Genomic DNA, 23252 nt, shown 5'->3' on the forward strand with positions numbered 1-23252 from the left:
TTTTCACCCGTTTCCACTTCTCCATCTCTTACAGACCCGGTTCCCGGAATGTCAAACCCGACGCCCTGTCCCGTCAGTTCTCAGTCTCGGAGGACACCACTGAGCCCGCTCCCGTTCTCCCCGCCACCTGTGTCGTGGGCGCCATCTCCTGGGGGATCGAAGCAGCCATTCGGGAGGCTCAGGTGTCGGAACCGGATCCGGGAGGTGGGCCAGCCCAACGGCTCTACGTCCCTCAATCAGTACGTTCTCAAGTACTTCAATGGGCCCACACTGCCCGCTTTACGTGCCACCCAGGGGTCCACCGCACTATCAACTTCCTCCAGCGCTACTTCTGGTGGCCCTCTCTGACTAAAGACGCTCGGGAGTACGTCTCCGCCTGCGCGACCTGTGCCCGGAATAAACCGTCTCATCAGCCGCCCACTGGACAGCTCAATCCCCTGCCGACTCCGTCCAGGCCGTGGTCCCATATAGCTTTGGACTTTGTAACCGGACTGCCGCAATCAGCAGGGAACACTGTCATACTTACCATCGTAGACCGTTTTTCTAAAGCTGCCCACTTCATAGCACTACCCAAGCTTCCCACGACTGCTTACCCGTCATGTGTTTCGTTTGCATGGGATCCCGGAAGACATTGTGTCTGACAGAGGCCCCCAGTTCACGTCTGGTGTCTGGAAGGAATTCTGCTCCTCATTAGGAGCAAAGGTCAGTCTGACCTCCGGTTACCATCCCCAAAGCAACGGTCAGTGTGAGCGAGCTAACCAAGAGCTCGAGGCAATGTTGCGGTGCACAGCGTCCTCCAACCAGTCCATCTGGAGTGATGAACTACCCTGGATTGAGTACGCCCATAACAGTCTGACTTCCTCCGCCACTGGTCTGTCTCCCTTCGAGGTCTCACTGGGTTTCCAGCCACCTCTCTTCCCCTCTGTCGAGGGTGAGTATTCTGTACCATCTGTCCAGGCCCATCTACGTAGGTGCCGACGAGCTTGGCGGGCCACACGGACGGCGTTGCTGCGCACAAAGGACCGAACCAAACAGACCGCAGATCGCCGCCGCACACCAGCTCCAGCATACAGCGTGGGACAAAAGGTATGGCTGTCCACACGCTTTGTTCCTCTCAGGACTGAGTCCAAGAAGCTCAACCCAAACTTCATTGGTCCTTTTGAGGTTTCGGCGCTGATCAACCCCATCTCTGTGAAACTCCGGCTGCCGCGCAACATGAGGATTCACAACGTGTTCCACGTCTCCCAAATCAAACCTGTCCGGAATAGCCCTCTGTGCCCTCCTTCCGGGCCCCCTCCGCCCGCCCGGCTTGTGGACGGCTTGCCCGCCTATTCCATCACGCGGATTATGGACTCTCGCCGCCGCGGGCGTGGCTTCCAGTACCTTGTGGACTGGGAGGGCTATGGCATTGAGGAGCGGTCCTGGGTTCCGCGGGCCGCTGTCCTGGACAAGCGTATGCTGCGGGCCTTCCATCTGTCTCATCCTGGTAAGCCTGGTGGGTCGCCGGGGGGCTCCCGTTGAGGGGGGGGTACTGTCATGGTCCCTGTGCCCCGCTGGTCAATCCTCTATTGGGCAATATGTTTGTGGTTTGTTTGCTCTCTCGCCCTCTCTCTCACACTCTCTCTCTCTCTCGCCACGGCGATGCTCACTGCGGGCTCCCGCTGCTGGCCCACACACCTGCTCATCACCACACCGGCCGCTGATCCCAGCTGATTACTGCACTACTTAGATGGCGAGTCTGCACTAGTCTTCGCTGGATCGTTGAGCTATCAGTGTCAGTTAGACTTGTGTTTCGGCTAACCTTCACCTTGAGAATTTCTTATTATTATCCTGCTAACCCGACGTTTTGTGTGTAGATCGTTTTTGGAACCCGATGCGGAGAGGAGTGATTGAAGGGGGAACGTTTTGTACAGAAAGTGTGGAACACCCTTCTCCCAACCCTGTTTCCCACGGACCCTGGCGACCCGGACCCGTTTCCCCTGCACGTTGTATATAGCCACTTGGTGTATGTGTTCACTGTAAATAAACGCACTGTCCTTCGCTTAAAGGAAAACCCTGGCCTGCGCCTGAGTCTCTTTCGGAACCCCTAACACACCCTCAACAGAGCAATCGAAGTCACATTGCCCAGCCTCGCCCCCCTAGTTCCTCTTCATGCCCTGTCTCCGCAGTCTGATGCGTGATGTGTGAAGGGTCCGGGCTGTGAGGATTATGGCAGTGATGACTTTTCCCAGGAGAAGCTGGGACCCTGTTTACTAGAAGGTTTTAAAATTTCTGTACTTTTAGGTGACAGGAGACATGTGGCCTGGTCAAAACACAGAGAGCTGCACTCTAAAAGATCTTTAAACATAGTAAACATACCTTGTGTGCCACAGACTGCTCCCAAACACGAGGGGACAAGTAATACCTCTAAAACACTTAAGTTGGCTTTATTAAACATTAGATCTCTAGCTGGGAAAACATTTTTAATTAATGATTTAATCACTGAGCACAGCCTTGATTTTATGTTTTTAACTGAAACTTGGTTGGACCAAAGTAACAGTGGAGCTGTTCTCATCGAGACGACCCCTCCTAACTACAGTTTTATCAGTGAGGTCAGGGCGAGCAGGAGAGGAGGAGGGGTTGCTGTCTTATTTAATGAATCATTTCAATGTAAGCAGCTATCTCCTGGAAGTTTTCAGTCTTTTGAATATGTGGCTTTACAGCTGAAGGCCCCATCCAAAGTTGTGTTTCTTAATGTTTACAGGCCTCCCAAATACTGCACAGACTTTTTTAATGACCTCAGTGAACTGCTGTCTGTGATCTGTGTTGATTTTGACTGTGTAATTATTGCTGGGGATTTTAACATCCATGTGGACAACCCTCAGGACAAAGGGACTAAAGACCTGAGTAACACTCTGGGCAACTTTGGGCTGACTCAGCATGTAACAGAGGCCACACATAATAGAGGACACACTCTTGACCTACTGATCTCCAAAGGCCTGAGCATTTCAAAGGTTACTGTGTCTGATGTGGGCCTGTCTGATCATTACTGTGTTTTCTTTGAAAGTAAAATCTCAGCCCACACAAATATATCAACAACAGTGATCACAAAACGGTGTATAACTGAACACAGTAGTGCAATTTTTAACCAGGTCTTCCCATTAACACCTGACCTGCCCAGAGGGTCAGTCAATGAGCTCGTCAATAGCTTCAATGCTAACATGTTAAATGTAATGGACACTATTGCTCCCATTAAGGTGAAGGTTATCTCTGGAAGGAAAAAGTCTCCATGGAGAAACTCTACACTGGTGAAAAATGAAAAAAGAGAGTGTAGGAAAGCTGAGCGCAGATGGAGAAAAACAAACCTCCAGGTTCATTATGACATTTATAAAGAGAAACTTCACAATTATAATTTACAACTGAGGGATGCAAGGAGGTCCTACTTCTCTGACATCATCACTAAAAACAGCCATAATGCTCGGGTCTTATTTTCTACAGTTGACAGGCTAACAAACCCTCCTGTGTCAGTGGCAGCTGAACTTCATTCGACCATGGCCTGCAATGACTTTGCCAAATTCTTCACTGAAAAAATCCAAAAAATTAGACAAGCAATTGGTACATCAACAGCAGATCCAGGATATGTACTGTGTCCACCAAAAAACTGTTTAAACACCATGAAACAGTTTCAACCTATTAACAGCAAAGACCTGGAGGACATCTTAGGTCAACTGAACTCCTCCTCCTGCTGTTTAGATGTCCTGCCAACAAGTTTTTTCAAAAAGGTCTCAAAGAGTTTAGAGTCAGACCTGTTACAGATCGTCAACTTTTCTTTATTATCAGGTGTGTTTCCAGAATCACTAAAAACTGCTGTAATCAAACCTATACTGAAAAAGGACAATCTTGACAAGACACAAATGAACAACTACAGGCCGATCTCAAATCTCCCGTTTTTAAGTAAGATCATTGAAAAAGCAGTTTCTCAACAGCTCAGTTACTTCTTAAAACAGAATAATTGCTACGATGCCTTCCAGTCAGGTTTTAGACAGAACCACAGCACTGAAACCGCTCTGACCAAAGTGTTTAATGACATATGTCTGAATACAGACAGTGGAAAAATGTCAGTCCTAGTTTTACTGGATCTCAGTGCAGCATTTGATACAGTTGACCACAACATATTACTCAAACGACTGGAGAACTGGACAGGTCTTTCAGGAACTGTACTAAACTGGTTCAAAACATACGTAGAAAACAGGAAATACTTTGTATCAATAGGTAACTTCACATCTGAGCAGACAAGTATCACATGTGGAGTTCCCCAAGGTTCCATCTTGGGACCCCTTCTGTTTAACATCTACATGCTCCCACTGGCACAGATTATAAACAACAACAAAATAAACTATCACAGCTATGCAGATGACACACAAATATATATCACAATGTCACCAGGAGACCGAGGCCCTGTACAGGCTCTTGGTAAATGCATTGAGGAAATCAATGACTGGTTGTGCCACAATTTTCTCCAGCTAAACAAAAACAAAACTGAGGTAATAGTCTTTGGCGCCAAAGAAAAACGATTACAGGTCACCAGAGAACTTCAATCTATACATCTAAAAACCACAAACCAGGCGAGAAATTTGGGTGTAGTGATGGATGCAGACCTAAACTTAGAAAAACACATTAAGACAATAACAAAGTCAGCTTACTATCACCTCAAGAATATATCAAGGATAAAAGATCTGATGTCTCAACAGGACCTGGAAAAACTAGTCCATGCATTCATCTTTAGTAGGCTTGATTACTGTAACAGCATCTTTACAGGTCTACCTAAAAAAATCAGTCAGACAACTACAGCTCATTCAGAACTCTGCTGCTCGAGTCCTCACTAAGACCAAAAAAGTGGACCACATCAGTCCAGCTCTGAGGTCTTTACACTGGCTGCCTGTCCGTCAGAGGATAGACTTTAAAGTTCTGATGCTGGCCTATAAAGCTCTGAATGGTTTAGGACCAAAATACATCAATGACCTCCTGACCCAGTATGAACCATCCAGATCCCTCAGGTCATCTGGATCCGGTCTTTTATCAGTTCCCAGAGTCAGAACCAGACACGGAGAAGCTGCATTCAGCTTTTATGCTCCTTATATCTGGAACAAACTCCCAGAAAGCCTCAGATCAGCTGAAACACTCAGTTTATTTAAATCCAGGTTGAAGACTCACCTGTTCTCAGCTGCATTTGAATAAAGCACCAAATCCACACTTTAAGCTTAAATTTCAAAACTTACATTTAACTACTGATTTTATCTACTGTTCTGATTTTATCTGTTTTGATTTTATATACTGTTGTTTGTTTGTTTGTTAATTAGTTAGTTAGTTTATTTGCTTGTTTTATTCAATTTTAAATCATGCTTTTTATTTGTTCTTGTTTCTAATGTCTCTGTAAAGCACTTTGAATCACCTTGTTGTTGAATTGTGCTATACAAATAAACTTGCCTTGCCTTGCCAAAGGGATTAACCTCCTAGGACCTGGCGTCCACATACAGTGGGGCAAAAAAGTATTTAGTCAGCCACCAATTGTGCAAGTTCCCCCACTTAAAATGATGACAGAGGTCAGTAATTTGCACCAGAGGTACACTTCAACTGTGAGAGACAGAATGTGAAAAAAAAATCCATGAATTCACATGGTAGGATTTGTAAAGAATTTATTCGTAAATTAGGGTGGAAAATAAGTATTTGGTCACCTCAAACATGGAAAATCTCTGGCTCTCACAGACCTGTAACGTCTTCTGTAAGAAGCTTTTCTGTCCCCCACTCGTTACCTGTATGAATGGCACCTGTTTGAACTCATCATCTGTATGAAAGACACCTGTCCACAGCCTCAAACAGTCAGACTCCAAACTCCGCCATGGCCAAGCTTTCGAAGGACACCAGGAAAAGTATTGTAGACCTGCACCAGACTGGGAAGAGTGAATCTACAATAGGCAAGCAGCTTGGTGTGAAAAAAATCAACTGTGGGAGCAATCATCAGAAAATGGAAGACATACAAGACCACTGATAATCTCCCTCGATCTGGGGCTCCACGCAAGATCTCATCCCGTGGGGTCAAAATGATCATGAGAACGGTGAGCAAAGATCCCAGAACCACACGGGGGGACCTGGTGAATGACCTGCAGAGAGCTGGGACCAAAGTAACAAAGGTCACCATCAGTAACACACTACAACGGCAGGGAATCAAATCCCGCAGTGCCAGACGTGTTCCGCTGCTGAAGCCAGTGCATGTCCAGGCCCGTCTGAAGTTTGCCAGAGAGCACATGGATGATAAAGCAGAGGATTGGGAGAATGTCATGTGGTCAGATGAAACCAAAGTAGAACTTTTTGGTATAAACTCAACTCGTGGTGTTTGGAGGAAGAAGAATACTGAGTTGCATCCCAAGAACACCATACCTACTGTGAAGCATGGGGGTGGAAACATCATGCTATGGGGCTGTTTTTCTGCCAAGGGGACAGGACGACTGATCCGTGTTAAGGACAGAATGAATGGGGCCATGTATCGTGAGATTTTGAGCCAAAACCTCCTTCCATCAGTGAGAACTTTGAAGATGAAACGAGGCTGGGTCTTCCAACATGACAATGATCCAAAACACACCGCCCGGGCAACAAAGGAGTGGCTCCGTAAGAAGCATTTGAAAGTCCTAGAGTGGCCTAGCCAGTCTCCAGACCTCAACCCCATAGAAAATCTGTGGCGGGAGTTGAAAGTCCGTGTTGCTCGGCGACAGCCCCAAAACATCACTGCTCTCGAGAAGATCTGCATGGAGGAATGGGCCAAAATACCAGCTACTGTGTGTGCAAACCTGGTAAAGACCTATAGTAAACGTTTGACCTCTGTCATTGCCAACAAAGGTTATGTTACAAAGTATTGAGTTGTATTTTTGTTATTGACCAAATACTTATTTTCCACCCGGATTTACGAATAAATTCTTTACAAATCCTACCATGTGGATTCATGGATTTTTTTTTCACATTCTGTCTCTCACAGTTGAAGTGTACCTCTGGTGCAAATTACTGACCTCTGTCATCCTTTTAGGTGGGGGAACTTGCACAATCGGTGGCTGACTAAATACTTTTTTGCCCCACTGTATGTGGACATCACATTTTGGGATGTCTAGACAAAAAATACAAAATTTTGCTGTACAAGGGCGTAGAGCTGGGCGATAGAACGATAACGATATGTATCGCGATATAACTTTTACTCGATAGAGAAATTAAGCTATCGCGATAGACCTCGCCGCTCTTGTCCTCTTAAAATAAAAAAAAAAGAAAAAAGGTCAGCCAATCCAAATTAAGTAGCGCAGAGCCGAACCAATCACAGCCGCAGCGTCACGTCGCGTGCCTTGTTACGTACAGCACAAGTGCCAAGCTGCACGTGTGTTTGTTTGGGAAGCAGCCAGCAGGTAATGGAGCCAGCGCACAATGGAGGAAATGAGTGTGCCGACTAGAAAAATCAACCGAGCGTGACCGAAGAGAAAACAGATGATGGTTCCAATGCCGGAGAGATTGTCGAACGGAAGAGCCATAGAAGTTCCGTAGTGTGAAGGTATTTCGGCTATTTCAAGTCTGACAAAAAACAGAGTAGCGTGCACTGTAAATTGTGCCGAAAGCAAGTCTGGAAATACAATAAACTGGTGCATGCCTCACACTGTGCGCCACGTTATTGTTTCGGTGAAATGAATTTCTACAATACTGTTACTGTTAATTCTACTCTCTGCAGTGTTTAAATGCTTACATATACACACAGTTACTGTCCGTCCACACATACGACTCGGTTCTGCTTCTATGCCCCAGCTTTGTTTACTTTTTCCCACCGAGGCTTCTAGACTTCTGATTGGCCAACATTTCTGCACGGTTAGGAATCTAGCACCACCTGCTGCTTTGGCATGTTCATAGCAGCGTTTTCCTTCATTTCTGCCTTTATGTGTGGACGGGATTATTTTTTAAAATGAAAACGGAAAATCTCCGTTTTCAAAAATACCCGTGTACGTGTGGACGTAGCCTCAGTCTCTGACTGGAAGCGCTAATTCGTCATTCGGCTTTTGTCAGACTAAAGTAACTGTTAAAACTGTTTGAAAAGCTAAGCTATACAACAAGGAGAGATTGAGAATTTCCTTTTAGTTCTCAGTTTATTTGATATTGACAAAAGTTAGTCAGTTTTGTCTGTTCTTCTGTAAAACAAAATAAGATTTATTTTTAGAATTAATATTTTGTTTCTAAGTGGAATTGACAATTTAGTCTGTTTCATTTGTTCTATTTTGAAACTGAAACGCTTTAGCGGCTGCCTTTTGTGTAGTTTGCAATATTTGCCTTTATTTATCTGAAAAAGTCTCATGTTCCTTAAGTACATCTACCCTGTTGAACTTATTATGGGAAATAAATATTTAAATCAAAACAAGCTGCTGATTATTTCACATTTTACTTGTGAGCAACGGCACATTTAAATCTTACAAATATAGTTATTTGGCTTATATCGTGATAGATATAGTTATCGCCTGAAATGAAAAAAACATATCGTGATATGAAAAAATCTCATATCGCCCAGCTCTACAAGGGCGTGATATTCACTTATGAGGACATTATACTGCATCTGTTCTATTCTAAATTTAAAGCTAATATCCTCATATGTGGATCTAATTTCTCTCAGAAACAAAAATCAGGTAAAAAAATGCATGCCATGAAAGAGTTCGGGTCTTAGGAGGTTAAGGTTATTTCTTTTAATGTAAATGGGCTTACAAATCCTATTAAGCGAAGCAGGATTCTAACTAAAATGAAGAAAGATCGAGCACAAATCGTATATTTCCAAGAAACCCACTTGACTAATAAAGAACATGAAAAATTCAAGAGAATGGGCTTTACAAACATGTTCTCCTCATCATACAAATCTGGCCGCAGGCGAGGTGTGATGATCCTAATCTCTAGGGATCTAAATTTTGAAAAGTTGTCTGAAATTAAGGATAAGGAAGGGAGGTTTATACTGGCTCGGGGAACGGTTGATGGTAATCTGGTTACATTAATGAATGTTTATGCACCACCAGGAAGTTACCTGAGTTTCTTTAAAAAAATTATTAATATAATGGTGACAGAAACCCAAGGCCCCTTGATTTGTGGCGGCGATCTGAATATTCGCCTGCGGCCGGATTTAGATAGCTCTAATAGAAGAATGCTGGAATCAAGTACTCTGTATAAAAGAGTCTCTGCACTTTTTGAAGAGGTAGATTTAATTGACGTATGGAGAAATCGTTTCCCTACAAGGAGAGATTATTCTCATTACTCAGCTCCACATTCCCTTTATACAAGGATAGATTATTTCATGATGTTTGGAAAAGATAGGGATAAAATCCAATCATGTGAGATGGGTACAATAGACATAAGTGACCATGCACCACAGTATCTGACAATTGATTTAAACGTATACCCCAAAACATCAACATGGACATTGAACTCATCTTTGCTTAAAGATGTAAAATTTAAGAAAGAAGTAATGAAAGAACTCAAAGATTACCTTGAAATAAATGATAACGGAGAAGTGTCACCTCCAATACTATGGGGATGCATTAAAAGCTGTCATAAGAGGGAAGATCATAGCATTTGCCTCTTTTTAGAAAAAAGCTCGAGAGAAAAAAATGGCAGAATTACAAAGGACTCAAAAACAATTAGAAAGTGAGCATAAACAAATGCCTTCAACCAGCACTCTAAAACAACTAACAATGATCAGAAATGAAATAAATAAGCTGAATACACAAGCGATAAAGAGAAAATTACTATATTTGAAACAGAAATATTATGAATGTGTATCAAAATCAATGAAAATTCTTAGCATGGAAACTTAAAAAGAAAATTGCAGAGAATACTATAACTAAAATTAAACACCCAGAGACTGGCAACATGATGACTAATCTACATAAGATACAGGAAGCCTTTGAATCATTTTATAAAACATTATACGCTAAGGTTCCAGGTGGAGCCGAGTACGAAATTGACAATTTTCTGAATTCTTTATACCTACCAAGTTTGAATGAGGAACAAAATAAAATAATGATTGCAGAAGTGACAGAAACTGAACTCATGAAAGCCATCAATAGATTAAAAACAAACAAGTCACCGGGCTCCGATGGTTATACCGCAGAGTGGTACCAGGGAATTTAAACAGAAATTGATCCCTATATTACTCTCTACTTTCAACTGGGTGTTAAAAAAAGCGCAAATCCCACCGAGTTGGAATGAGGCTATCATCTCGGCTATCCCAAAAGAAGGTAAAGACAAAATTGAGTGTGGCTCATATAGAATAGAATAGAATAGAATAGAATTCAACTTTATTGTCATTGCACATGCACAGGTACAGGGCAACGAAATGCAGTTTGCATCCATCCAGAAGTGCTTTAGTGATATAGATATATTACAATATATATTAGCAATAATATACACCCATCTCTGTCCTCAACATAGATTACAGACTGTTTACCTCTATAATTTCCAGACGAATGGAAGAATCTTTACCCAACCTAATTAGTAATGACCAAACGGGGTTCATAAGAAATCAGCAGACACAGGACAATATACGCAGAACTCTTCATGTAATAAATCAGATACAAACATCTAAAAGTAAAGCCATGCTTATGAGTATCGATGCAGAAAAAACTTTTGACTCTGTAAATTGGGACTTTCTTTACAAAGTCTTGAACAAATTTGGCTTACATAATAGAATTATTGATACGGTGAAGGCATTATATACTAACCCTACTGCAAGAATTAAAGTTAATGGTTATCTCTCAAATAGCTTCGCTCTGCAAAGAGGAAATAAACAAGGCTGCGCTTGGTCTCTACTTTTATTCGCATTATACTTAGAACCTCTGGCACAATCAATCAGACAAAACAAAGACATCAAGGGAATAAACATTAGAGAACAGGAACATAAGCTTGCTTGCTATGCAGATGAGATATTAACACACATAACACATAACTCCCTACCTGAACTGATGAATCTATGCCAAAAATTTGGGAAACTTTCTGGGTATAAAATTAATATGTCCAAAACTCAAATACTTAACTATAACTTTAGCCCCCCAGCTCACTTGGTTGCTCAATATCCAATGAGATGGCAAGCAAAATCATTGAAATATTTGGAGTTGTCATACCTAAAGACCTAACTAAATTATTTGAGGAGAATTTTGGTTCCCTGCAGAAGAGAATAGTGGATGATATCAAACGATGGAACATGATTCCCTTTCTAACTTTATACGATCACGAATTGAATCCATCAAAATGAATATTCTGCCAAGATTACTGTATTTATTCCAAACACTACCAATACAAATTGATCAAAGCCAATTTAACGAATGGGACAAAATTATATCACGATTTATACGGGGAGGGAAGAGACCAAGGGTTTGTTTTAAAACTTTACAATTACAAAAAAAGACAGGAGGATGGGGGCTGCTGTCACTAAAAAATTATTTTCGGGCTGCTCAGTTGAAGACTGTGATTAACTGGTGTGATATAAGCTATAAAGCACAATGGAAAAATATTGAGGAGAGCATCTTTTCTTTTCCAATACAAGCTGTCCTGATGGACTTAAACATTAAAAAATATATAGACAAGGTCTACAACCCTTGGGTGAAATGTACACTTAATGTATGGAGAAATGTTATGAGGGAATTTAAATTGGAACAGGACTTGGCTTTATTTAAATAGTATGCATATGACTCTGATTTGCCCCAAATAAATTGGACTCACGTTTTAAAAGTTGGTCTGCTAAAGGATTACCTGCATTCGATAGTCTGACTAAAGATGGGAACTTAATTAGTTTGGATACATTGAAACAAAAATACAATCTGGAAAAGCAGGATTTTTATCGATACTTGCAAATAAGACATATTAAGACAACAATCAGAGTGGCGTCGAACACTAATGTAGATTTGATAGCTATGCTTAAAAAGGCATATAGTGGCAACGTAAATAAAAAACATATTTCCTTTTTGTATACATTTCTTACAAATAAGCTTTCTCACTCAAATGAATATGTGAAGATATTATGGGAACAGGAGGGAGGAGTGTATATAACAAAGGATGAATGGACTCAAATATGGGAACAACAATGGAAATGCACTTCCTCACGAAGATGGAGGGAATTTGGATGGAAAACTATGATACGGTTCTTTATCACCCCTTGTCAAAAGACTCATTATGACGGGAATCCCCCTGTATGTTGGAGAAAATGTGGACACCAACGAGCACACCACGCTCACATAATGTGGGACTGCTCTTTGATCAGGACTTATTGGAAAGACATTCACGAAACACTACAAGAAATTTTCAACTGTACATTCCCTTTTGGAATGAAAACATTTCTTTTTGGATGTACGCCACAGGAATGGTCTAAAAAAGATAAATGTTTACTAAGTGCCTTGCTAGTTGCAAGTAAAAAATGTATAACAAAGAAATGGTTATTACAAGATGTACCAACTTTATCATTGTGGTGGGAAATAACACTAGAGATTTATAGGATGGAGGAGTTAACGGCATATGTGAATAACAGAGTAAGTTGTTTTTTGTCGTGCTGGGATAAGTGGGTCCAATACACCAATATACATAAGCCGAATTTAATTCTCAAATCTTAAAATCAATAATCTGGCTACTGGTCACTCCCGATTGTTCAGTGTTTCTGTTTTGTTTGGTCTATTGCAAATTGTGTTAATCAATGCCTGTAACCCGCATCGTAAACTGTAAAACCCAAAAATAAAAAATGAAAAAAAAAAATAAATAAATAAACTACAAGATTTTTTGGATTTGGGGCCATTGTGTGCCGGGAGTCTGGCGACAGCTGTTTTCAAAGTACAATTGAAATCACCTCCCACCAAGATCATTCCTTCAGATGTATCACTCCTGTAACACCTGTAACATTCAGCAGTCGCCTCATTGCTCTGACACACACAACAAAACTATTGACTAGACTACACATTAACTACACAAGATTTGCGCTAAACGTCGCAAATCTGTCACATCTCAAGACACCGCCGTCACTCCTAAAACTTCCCCCTTCCTAAACAACTAAATTCCATGTTGCCATATCATTTTTTGATTGGTCGACATGGTACATTTTTCCACCAATAGTGGGTGGGTTTGTTTTGGTTTTGTTTTTGCTCACAGACAGAGAGTGCTTTCGAGCGTTTTCCTTATAAAACGTCGTTTTTACCGTTTCTTCTCGCAGTAAATATAAACAACGATAGTATTCAGGAAGAAAACCAAACATTGCATATATTTAGCAATATGTGTATATTACCACACAGTGTTGGTATTATAGGAACTGCACTGCAAAGGTTTGAGTCCCATCTAACTGAGATTTGGATTTTATCATGTAAATAAGAAGTCTTCATCATATATAAAAGTTAGCCATGCAGTTTCACAGGTTTCCGTGTTGGGACCAATACTTTTTACATTATATATGCTTCTACTGGTTAATGTTGTGTGAAAATACTACATATACTTTCATTGCAATGTAGATGTCTCCCACTTAGAATTATTTAGGAAGACAGATGACAAATCAACTAAATTATGGACATGTCTTAGAGACCTGAAGGTTTGAATGACATATAATTTTCTAATTATAAAATTGGACAAAACTGAGATTACTTTAAATCTCACACGCCATATAATTCCTCTGGATGGCCTCACTGTGGTCTGTGAGGAATCATGGAGGCATTTTTGGTCAGGACAAGTCATGCACACATTAAACAAACATATAGGACTCCTTTCCTTTATCTATGTAATATAGCAAAAATTAGAAATATATGTTTCAGATTTATGCTGAAAAACTGGTTCATGCATTTGCTGTTCTAAAAGTTCCCTGAAAGTTTTCTGTTTTCTTTGTATTATTGTAGGAGTTACCTTAGATTATGATACACCTTGAGGCAAATGTTGTTGTGATTTGGCACTGTATAAATAAAACTCCACTGAACCTTACTTTCCAGGTAGAATATCATAGAGCTGGGCGATATATCGAGTTTTTAAAACATATCGATATATTTTTATACGAGATATAAGATGTGACAATATCCTTTATATCGATATAGTCTATGTTACGTTATAATTATAGTTGTGGAGCCGCAAGTTTGCCTCTCTTTCGTCCACTTTTGTCTCTACGCAACGTTACTCCGCCTCGCCTTCACTGAAGACAACTCCCCCTCCTCCCCCATCGCTTCACGTGCAGGCAGCGACAAGACGGACACGGCAAATCTCCGTTAACGAGTTACTGCGCATCGCCCCATGCGTGGGGCTGGACGGCGTCAACGTGCTAACGAGCTAAACATGCTAACGAGCTAACCGCGCTAACGAGCTAACAGCGCTAACCCTAAAATCCTTTCATTCTCTCAAAAGTTGATAGCGCGCCTTATGTATGAATTCTGGTTGTGCTTGATGGCCGCGAACCGATTTTATGTGGTACACGGCGCTCAGCAATCTGTCAAAAAATGTTTTAGTACGACTTTGGTAAGCTGCGGAGCTGCACCGCTTGATAGATTGTCGGCGCATTACGGCTACCGAGGAGCTTCGCGGAGTGATACGTACTGTGCATCAACGTAATATTACCGTATTGTGTGTGTATAAAGTCCATAAATGGCACCTGTAAGAGACGTGGTTATGAAGCGGATTTCAAACTCCAGGCTATCAGTCACACAGTAAAACTTGGGAACAGAGCAGCTGTGAAATCTGTCTGTCTTTGTTATTACGCTCAGCGTCTTTTAGTTTACATTTTGACTGCACAATTGTGAGCTCTTTGTTTAGCACAAAAACAACCTTGTTTTCTTTTATTTATGGAGCATTATTATTTAATGAATGCTCATAATTTAATTTTGAGTAATTTTTCATGTACATCTGTGCTGTATGTTAATAAAAGTGCCTGTGTGACATCTGGGACACAGCTTTGACTAAGAACTCTCTTTTTGTTCTTACTTTATGGCTTAAAAAAAAAAATATCGAGATATATATCTTATATCGCCATCCAGCTAAAAAATATCGAGATATGAATTTTGGGTCTAGAATATCATATCATAATATATCTCTGATTAACCGGAATTACCCTTTATCACATAAACATTTATAATGGTATCACCACAAACAATAATATGACACAGCCCTACTTGACAGATATGCAAATTCTGAAAACATCATTAAAGTTAAGCAGTATACTAAGCATGTCATTACCCTCTTATTAATCCTTCCACTGCCATTCAGTTCTCTCTTGCCTTTAATGATGTGGTACAGTCAGATTTGATTTTACCACAGAGCAGAGCCGATCATCAGTATGGGGACCAGTATGCTGCATAATTTGCACAGTACAGTTTTCTGTTCTGGTGGCTGCTCATTTACAAACAAGCTCCTTGATTCGTTTTGGCTGGTCTTTCTGTGGTGACGAGGTGACTATTGCAAACAGTCATCTAAAGCAATGAAAAAAATACTGCAGTAAACAGTTTGCTATGATAGCTCAAAATAAACAACAGAGTTAAATATGAAACGATAGACTTGTGTTTAACGTTGTCATATCTCACAGCCCTAATAGCAGCTGTTCTGAAAAAGTAACAGTGCACAGAGGACCTGGATGGGGGAATCAGCCAAATGTGAATCTGTTAAGCTTTGGATTTTTACTGCTCCATTTCCAAAACTTTTAATCACATTTTGCTATTATGGTAACATGACAACAGTATATAGTATATACTGTTTCACTGTATTTCCTTGTGAACTGACCTGTGAATCAATGACAAAGATTAACGCTCCAGTGCCTCTGAAGATCATTTCGTAGTCAAAAGTGGGGTCAAAGAAGTCAATCTGACCAGGAAAGTCCCAGATCTGGAAACTGACAAAGGAGCTGCTGGAGACATCCTCTCTGCAGATCTTATTAGTACTCTCCAGGAACAGAGTCTCACTGGGAGACATTTTATGGAAAACCACTTTCTGGATGGAGGACTTCCCACTCCTTCTCAAGCCCATCAACAAAATACGAGGTTTGACCACACCATTCACGGAATCACTGAAGCCTGGAGCTATAAAACAGCAAAGGGAAACCTTTAGGTGAGCAATTCTAAATTAGACAAGTTCTAAAGATTGGTGCGCACGGTACTCTTAATTAGTGACGGCCAAATGAAGCTTTCTGAAACACTGAGACTTGTATTGAAAAAGGTGTCATTACTCAAAGCTTCTCAACACAGTCCTCTGCGGTGCCATCTGGTGTCCAAAAATATGAAGAGCAGCTTGAATCTACAACTTAAATTGAACTGCTTCAATTAACATTACAACACATCTCAGTACATTTTCCACCAGAGATGGGTGACGTTAGACACTTCAATATATTTCCAGTATGTCAATATAGTATTCACAGCACTTCACTGGTTTCACATTTTACCATCTTACACCCTGGAGTTTGCCAAAAGGCAAAGACGCACGACGTCTAGAGGAAACCAGCCACTGCTCATCACCAGCCAATACCATCCCTCCAGTGAAGCATGGTGGTGACAACATTATGCTGTGGAGATGTTTTGCAGCAGCAGGAACTGAGAGATTATTTACAGTCGAGGGAACGATGTACAATGTACAGAGTCATGAAACAGGAACTGCTAATCCAGTCTGGGTCTTTTTGGACTCCTTTTATCGTAAAGTTCCTGGGAGGGAATTTGCCAAATCTATTATGAAGGAGGGATGGAGGTTAACGAATCTGTTGATTTTAAACATTTAGAGAATTATTGTCAATAGTCCCACTGTTAACTTATTATTATATTATATTTACATTAAATCTGGCTTCTTTCAATTGCGCCAGATTTCTAAAGCTAAGTGTTATATACCACGCAGCGACCTTGAAAAACTTCCACGCTTTTGTGAACTCCAGGTTAGACTATTGTAATTCTCTTTACGTTGGTCTCTAATCCATTCCTCTTCATAGGCTACAGCTTGTTCAGAATGCTGCGGCTCGCCTTCTTACTGGTGCTGGAAAATTTGATTCTATTACTCCAGCTCTTGTTGATTTACACTGGTTCATGTAACTTTTTATCAAATATCGTATTGAGTTTAAAATTTTGTTACTCACTTTTAAAATTCTGAATAACATTGCGCCCAGTTATCTCACTGATCTCCTTATCTGTATGTTGCCGAGCGCTAAGATCATCGGGTCAATTACTAGTGCCATCGTGCCTTTGCTTCAGCTGCACCTAATCCTTGGAATAGGCTCCCCGCTTCTATTCGTGCCTCAGACTCTATCCAATCCTTCAAATCACAACTGAAAGCTTACTTATTTAACCTGGCCTTCCTGACCAGTTAGTGCCCTTATCGCATCTAAACGAATTAATTTCACTACTGGTTCTTTTAACTTCTTAGTTGATATTCTGTATCTATGAACTGACCTTCCTTCTGAACTGAGGTCTGATACCTATTTTTTTTTTTTACCTCACTCTTCTTGTCTATTAGTGCCTCCCTTCTGTCTGTGCTAGTACCTGATCTGTATTTTGTTAATTGATTTATTTTGATCTTGTGTATTATTGTGAAGCACTTTGAAATACCTTTGGTTTATAAATGTGCTATACAAATAAAACTGTATTGCATTGTGTTGTATTGTATATTTGAATGACACATTGATCATTGTTATTACTTTTTTAATTGCTAATTGGTATTTAATAGCCATTTCAAGGAGTGGGAGGAGCCACTGGATATTTAGTCAGGGACTAGTGTGCCAGGTCATGATGGAGAGTGGACCATAGTAGCCTATTGTTAGGAGCCCTCATTAACGCGGTTTAGGCTAGTGCAGAGCTGTTTCTATTTAATTTAGAATTATCTTTAAATTGAAGGTTTCTTGTTTTTCCTTTGTTTCTTTGTAAAGTCTTTCTACTCCTACTTGGCTGCAAAAGTAGTTCTACTTGAGCAAAAGTTGTGAATATTTTTGTACACCTTATATTGTTATATTGTTCTTATATTGTTTTTTAATCATTTGCAATCGTTTTTTTTTAGATTTCTCCATATAATTTGTTAATTTGCAAGAATTTTGAAACTTTGTCTTCATGGGGTGTTATTACAAATTCATTTCATCTATTTAATTGTATTTAATCTAACATGACAACATGTGGAACAAGTGAAGCGCTGTCGATAAATGACTTGTGTCAAGCCAGCCTCCAATTCGAGACTTGCAGTCAAGCCAGCCTCCAGTTTGTTTTACGTTCCCTGTGTATTCAAAGTATTACGGGAATGGATGTGGAAACCGGATTTCAAAATAAAAGCCAACTTCGAGTGAATTAACAGATATGTTAAGAACATAATAACATATAATTTAGGCTTTTTTTTTTTACAAACTCTAATGTTAGATCTATATGACACAGCCTTGTACCCTAATTGTGCCCTGTCACTATCAAGGCCATCTTATTTTGGATTTCAAAGTAAAAGCCCTGTGAATCTTCATTTTTGAACTACTCTTTCAATGACTTAATAATGCTCTTAAAAGCAAAAGTCGTATTTCCAAATACTATTTGAACTTTATATCAACACTTTCCAACCACAGTCTTTTTACAGTGATACCATATCAATATCAAGTCAGTCTGATTTTGCCTTTCATAGTAATGGCCCTTTGAAATTGTCCATAATTGACTTAATCTTCTAACGATTCAAAATGCTCTAAAATGAAAAATTCTTGTTTCCACAGGGTAATTCCACCTTAGATCAACAGTATACAGCCCCACAGTGATACCATATCAATATCAAGTCATTCTGATTATGCCTTCCAAAATAAAAGCCTTTTTAAATTGTCCATAATTGACCTAACTTTCAGTGATTTCAAAATGTTTTAAAATGGAAATTTCCTGTTTCCACAGGGTAATTCCACTCCAGATCAACAGTATACAACCTCACGATGTTACCATATCAATATCAAAACATTCTGATATTGCTTTCAAAAATAAAAGCATTTTCAAAATGCCCATATCTGACTTGATCCTGGAACAATTTCAAAATGCTCTAAAATGGAAAATTCCTGTTTCCACAGGGTAATTCCACCTTAGATCAACAGTATACAGCCCCACAGTGATACCATATCAATATCAAGTCATTCTGATTATGCCTTCCAAAGTAAAAGCCTTTTCAAATTGTCCACAATTGACCTAACTTTCAGTGATTTCAAAATGCTCTAAAATGGAAATTTCGTGTTTCCACAGGATAATTCTACTCCAGATCAACAGTATACAGCCCCACAGTGATACCATATTAATATCAAGCCATTCTGATTTTGCCTTCCAAAATAAAAGACTTTTCAAATTGCCAAGATACGACCTACTCTTTTAAAGATTTCAAAATGCTCTAAAAGTGAAAATTGCTGTTTCCACAGAATAATTTCACTTTAAATCAACAGTATACAACCCCACAGAGATACGATGTTAAGATCAAGTCACTCTGATTTTGCCTTCCAAAATAAAAGTATTTTCAAATTGCCCGTAGACGACCTACTTGTTTGACGATTTCAAAATGCTCTTCAATTGAAAGATGCTGTTTCCACAGGATAATTCCACTTTAGATCAACAGTATCCAACCCGACAGTAAAACCATGTAAATTTCATGTTGGTCTGATTTCGCCTTTCAAATTAATGGCCCGTCGAATTTGTCCATATGTGATATACTCTTTCAATTATTTCAGAATGTTTTAAAAATGAAAATTGCTGTTTCAACACATATTGGGTTTTCATTTTGAAAAGCAAAATCAGACTCAATTGATTATGACAGAATTGAATCATAAAGATGATGTAAAAGGAAGCTGAAATTGCCACTAGGTTGTAATTGATAGTACGTTTATATTTTAAGTCTGTGGAAAGATGTCATTCTAAATAAAGAAATTACAAAACAGCTTGCAAACCAACCATGACATCTTTCCACAGACTTAAAATATAAACGTACTATCAATTACAACCTAGTGGCAATTTCAGCTTCCTTTTACATCATCTTTATGATTCAATTCTGTCATAATCAATTGAGTCTGATTTTGCTTTTCAAAATGAAAACCCAATATGTGTTGAAACAGCAATTTTCATTTTTAAAACATTCTGAAATAATTGAAAGAGTATATCACATATGGACAAATTCGACGGGCCATTAATTTGAAAGGCGAAATCAGACCAACATGAAATTTACATGGTTTTACTGTCGGGTTGGATACTGTTGATCTAAAGTGGAATTATCCTGTGGAAACAGCATCTTTCAATTGAAGAGCATTTTGAAATCGTCAAGTAGGTCGTCTACGGGCAATTTGAAAATACTTTTATTTTGGAAGGCAAAATCAGAGTGACTTGATCTTAACATCGTATCTCTGTGGGGTTGTATACTGTTGATTTAAAGTGAAATTATTCTGTGGAAACAGCAATTTTCACTTTTAGAGCATTTTGAAATTGTTCCAGGATCATGTCAGATATGGGCATTTTGAAAATGCTTTTATTTTTGAAAGCAAAATCAGAATGACTTGATATTGATGTGGTAACATCGTCAGGTTGTATACTGTTGATTTAAAGTGAAATTATCCTGTGGAAACAGCAATTTTCACTTTTAGAGCATTTTGAAATCTTTAAAAGAGTAGGTCGTATCTTGGCAATTTGAAAAGTCTTTTATTTTGGAAGGCAAAATCAGAATGACTTGATATTAATATGGTATCACTGTGGGGCTGTATACTGTTGATCTGGAGTAGAATTATCCTGTGGAAACACGAAATTTCCATTTTAGAGCATTTTGAAATCACTGAAAGTTAGGTCAATTGTGGACAATTTGAAAAGGCTTTTACTTTGGAAGGCAAAATCAGAATGACTTGATATTAATATGGTATCACTGTGGGGCTGTATACTGTTGATCTAAAGTGGAATTACCCTGTGGAAACAGGAAATTTCCATTTTAGAGCATTTTGAAATCACTGAAAGTTAGGTCAATTATGGACAATTTAAAAAGTCTTTTCTTTTGGAAGGCATAATCAGAATGACTTGATATTGATATGGTATCACTGTGGGGCTGTATACTGTTGATCTAAGGTGGAATTACCCTGTGGAAACAGGAATTTTCCATTTTAGAGCATTTTGAAATTGTTCCAGGATCAAGTCAGATATGGGCATTTTGAAAATGCTTTTATTTTTGAAAGCAAAATCAGAATGACTTGATATTGATGTGGTAACATCGTGAGGTTGTATACTGTTGATCTAAGGTGAAATTATCCTGTGGAAACAGCAATTTTCACTTTTAGAGCATTTTGAAATCTTTAAAAGAGTAGGTCGTATCTTGGCAATTTGAAAAGTCTTTTATTTTGGAAGGCATAATCAGAATGACTTGATATTGATATGGTAACATCGTGAGGTTGTATACTGTTGACCTAAAGTGAAATTATCCTGTGGAAACAGCAAAATTCTTTTTAAGAACATTTTGAAATCGTTAAAAAAGTAGGTCGTATATATGCTCAATTTGAAAGGGCATTTATTTTGGAAGGCATAATCAGAATGACTTGATATTGATATGGTATCACTGTGGGGCTGTATACTGTTGGTCTAAGGTGGAATTACCCTGTGGAAACAGGAATTTTCCATTTTAGAGCATTTTGAAATTGTTCCAGGATCAAGTCAGATATGGGCAGTTTGAAAATGCTTTTATTTTTGAAAGCAAAATCAGAATGACTTGATATTGATATGGTAACATCGTGAGGTTGTATACTGTTGAACTAAAGTGAAATTATCCTGTGGAAACAGCAAAATTCTGTTTAAGAACATTTTGAAATCGTCAAAAAAGTAGGCCGTATATGCTCAATTTGAAAGGGCATTTATTTTGGAAGGCATAATCAGAATGACTTGATATTGATATGGTATCACTGTGGGGCTGTATACTGTTGATCTAAGGTGGAATTACCCTGTGGAAACAAGAATTTTTCATTTTAGAGCATTTTGAATCGTTAGAAGATTAAGTCAATTATGGACAATTTCAAAGGGCCATTACTATGAAAGGCAAAATCAGACTGACTTGATATTGATATGGTATCACTGTAAAAAGACTGTGGTTGGAAAGTGTTGATATAAAGTTCAAATAGTATTTGGAAATACGACTTTTGCTTTTAAGAGCATTATTAAGTCATTGAAAGAGTAGTTCAAAAATGAAGATTCACAGGGCTTTTACTTTGAAATCCAAAATAAGATGGCCTTGATAGTGACAGGGCACAATTAGGGTACAAGGCTGTGTCATATAGATCTAACATTAGAGTTTGTAAAAAAAAAAAAAGCCTAAATTATATGTTATTATGTTCTTAACATATCTGTTAATTCACTCGAAGTTGGCTTTTATTTTGAAATCCGGTTTCCACATCCATTCCCGTAATACTTTGAATACACAGGGAACGTAAAACAAACTGGAGGCTGGCTTGACTGCAAGTCTCGAATTGGAGGCTGGCTTGACACCAGTGATAAATGCCAGTACCCCTGGCACTTCTGTAGGTGTGCACAGTTGACAGTATCATGCTGTACACAACTTCGCTAGTTACGCCCACGATTGTAGAGAAAACAGCCCGTTTTCCGAGTGTGTGACCTTCCAAAGCAGTGAAGTTGCAAAAATCCCATACCTCTGTCCTCACAGCTCAGGTCGGCATCAGAGAACGCCTCCAGGTCGTACTCGTCGTCGTCATATTCCAGAGCTTCGTCCTCCTCTCCGCACAGGACTGAAACTTTCTCACTGGTCATGCTGATGTTTTGTTTTGGATTCAAACTGCTCGTGGTATCCAGCTTTCCCACAGCGTTCACCTGATACGTGAGCGCCATGCCGGTGAACTTTCACCCGCGGTCCCCGCCTCCAGTCGCTGCATACGCAGCCAAGCAGGGAGGTGTCAAAGCGTAGGTTTAGTCTTGGTAGCTTTACAACACTCCGTCTCATACTGTAGTAAAGTATTTAGAAGCAAATTAAAATTACATTTCTGATAAATATTTATTTAAGATTTGCTTTACTATTTATTTCAAAAAAGGTCTACACATTAAAAGAAAGCAAAGCATTAGGGTAATAGGGAAAAGACATCTGAATGATCTTCAGACGTATGTGGCTGTGAAACAATAGCTGCATCCATCTTGGGGTGACTGTGGCTCAGGGGATTTGGAAGCTCATCTGTAACTGGAAGGTTGCTGGTTCAGGCTGCTCTCTCTGTCCTGGTCGTTGTGTCCTTGGGCAAGACACCTTACCCTACTGGTGATAGCCAGAGGGGCCGATGG

The 23252-nt window shown here is 39.6% G+C and overlaps 1 protein-coding gene across 1 annotated transcript in view; it reads right to left on the reverse strand.

Annotated features, from left to right (window-relative positions):
* rragd (ras-related GTP binding D) overlaps positions 1-23007 on the reverse strand; it is an 81684-nt gene extending 58677 nt beyond the window's left edge. Inside the window, exons 1-2 of the mRNA XM_082515773.1 lie at positions 22616-23007; positions 15763-16058 (exon numbers count right to left, since the gene is read on the reverse strand). Coding sequence (XP_082371899.1) covers positions 15763-16058; positions 22616-22811 — 492 coding nt within the window. The 5' untranslated portion in view covers positions 22812-23007. The remainder of the gene's footprint in view (positions 1-15762; positions 16059-22615) is intronic.
* Positions 23008-23252: the final 245 nt, after the last annotated feature.

Source organism: Aulonocara stuartgranti, assembly GCF_965226115.1.
Source record: "Aulonocara stuartgranti genome assembly, chromosome: 19".
Taxonomy (NCBI): domain Eukaryota; kingdom Metazoa; phylum Chordata; class Actinopteri; order Cichliformes; family Cichlidae; genus Aulonocara; species Aulonocara stuartgranti.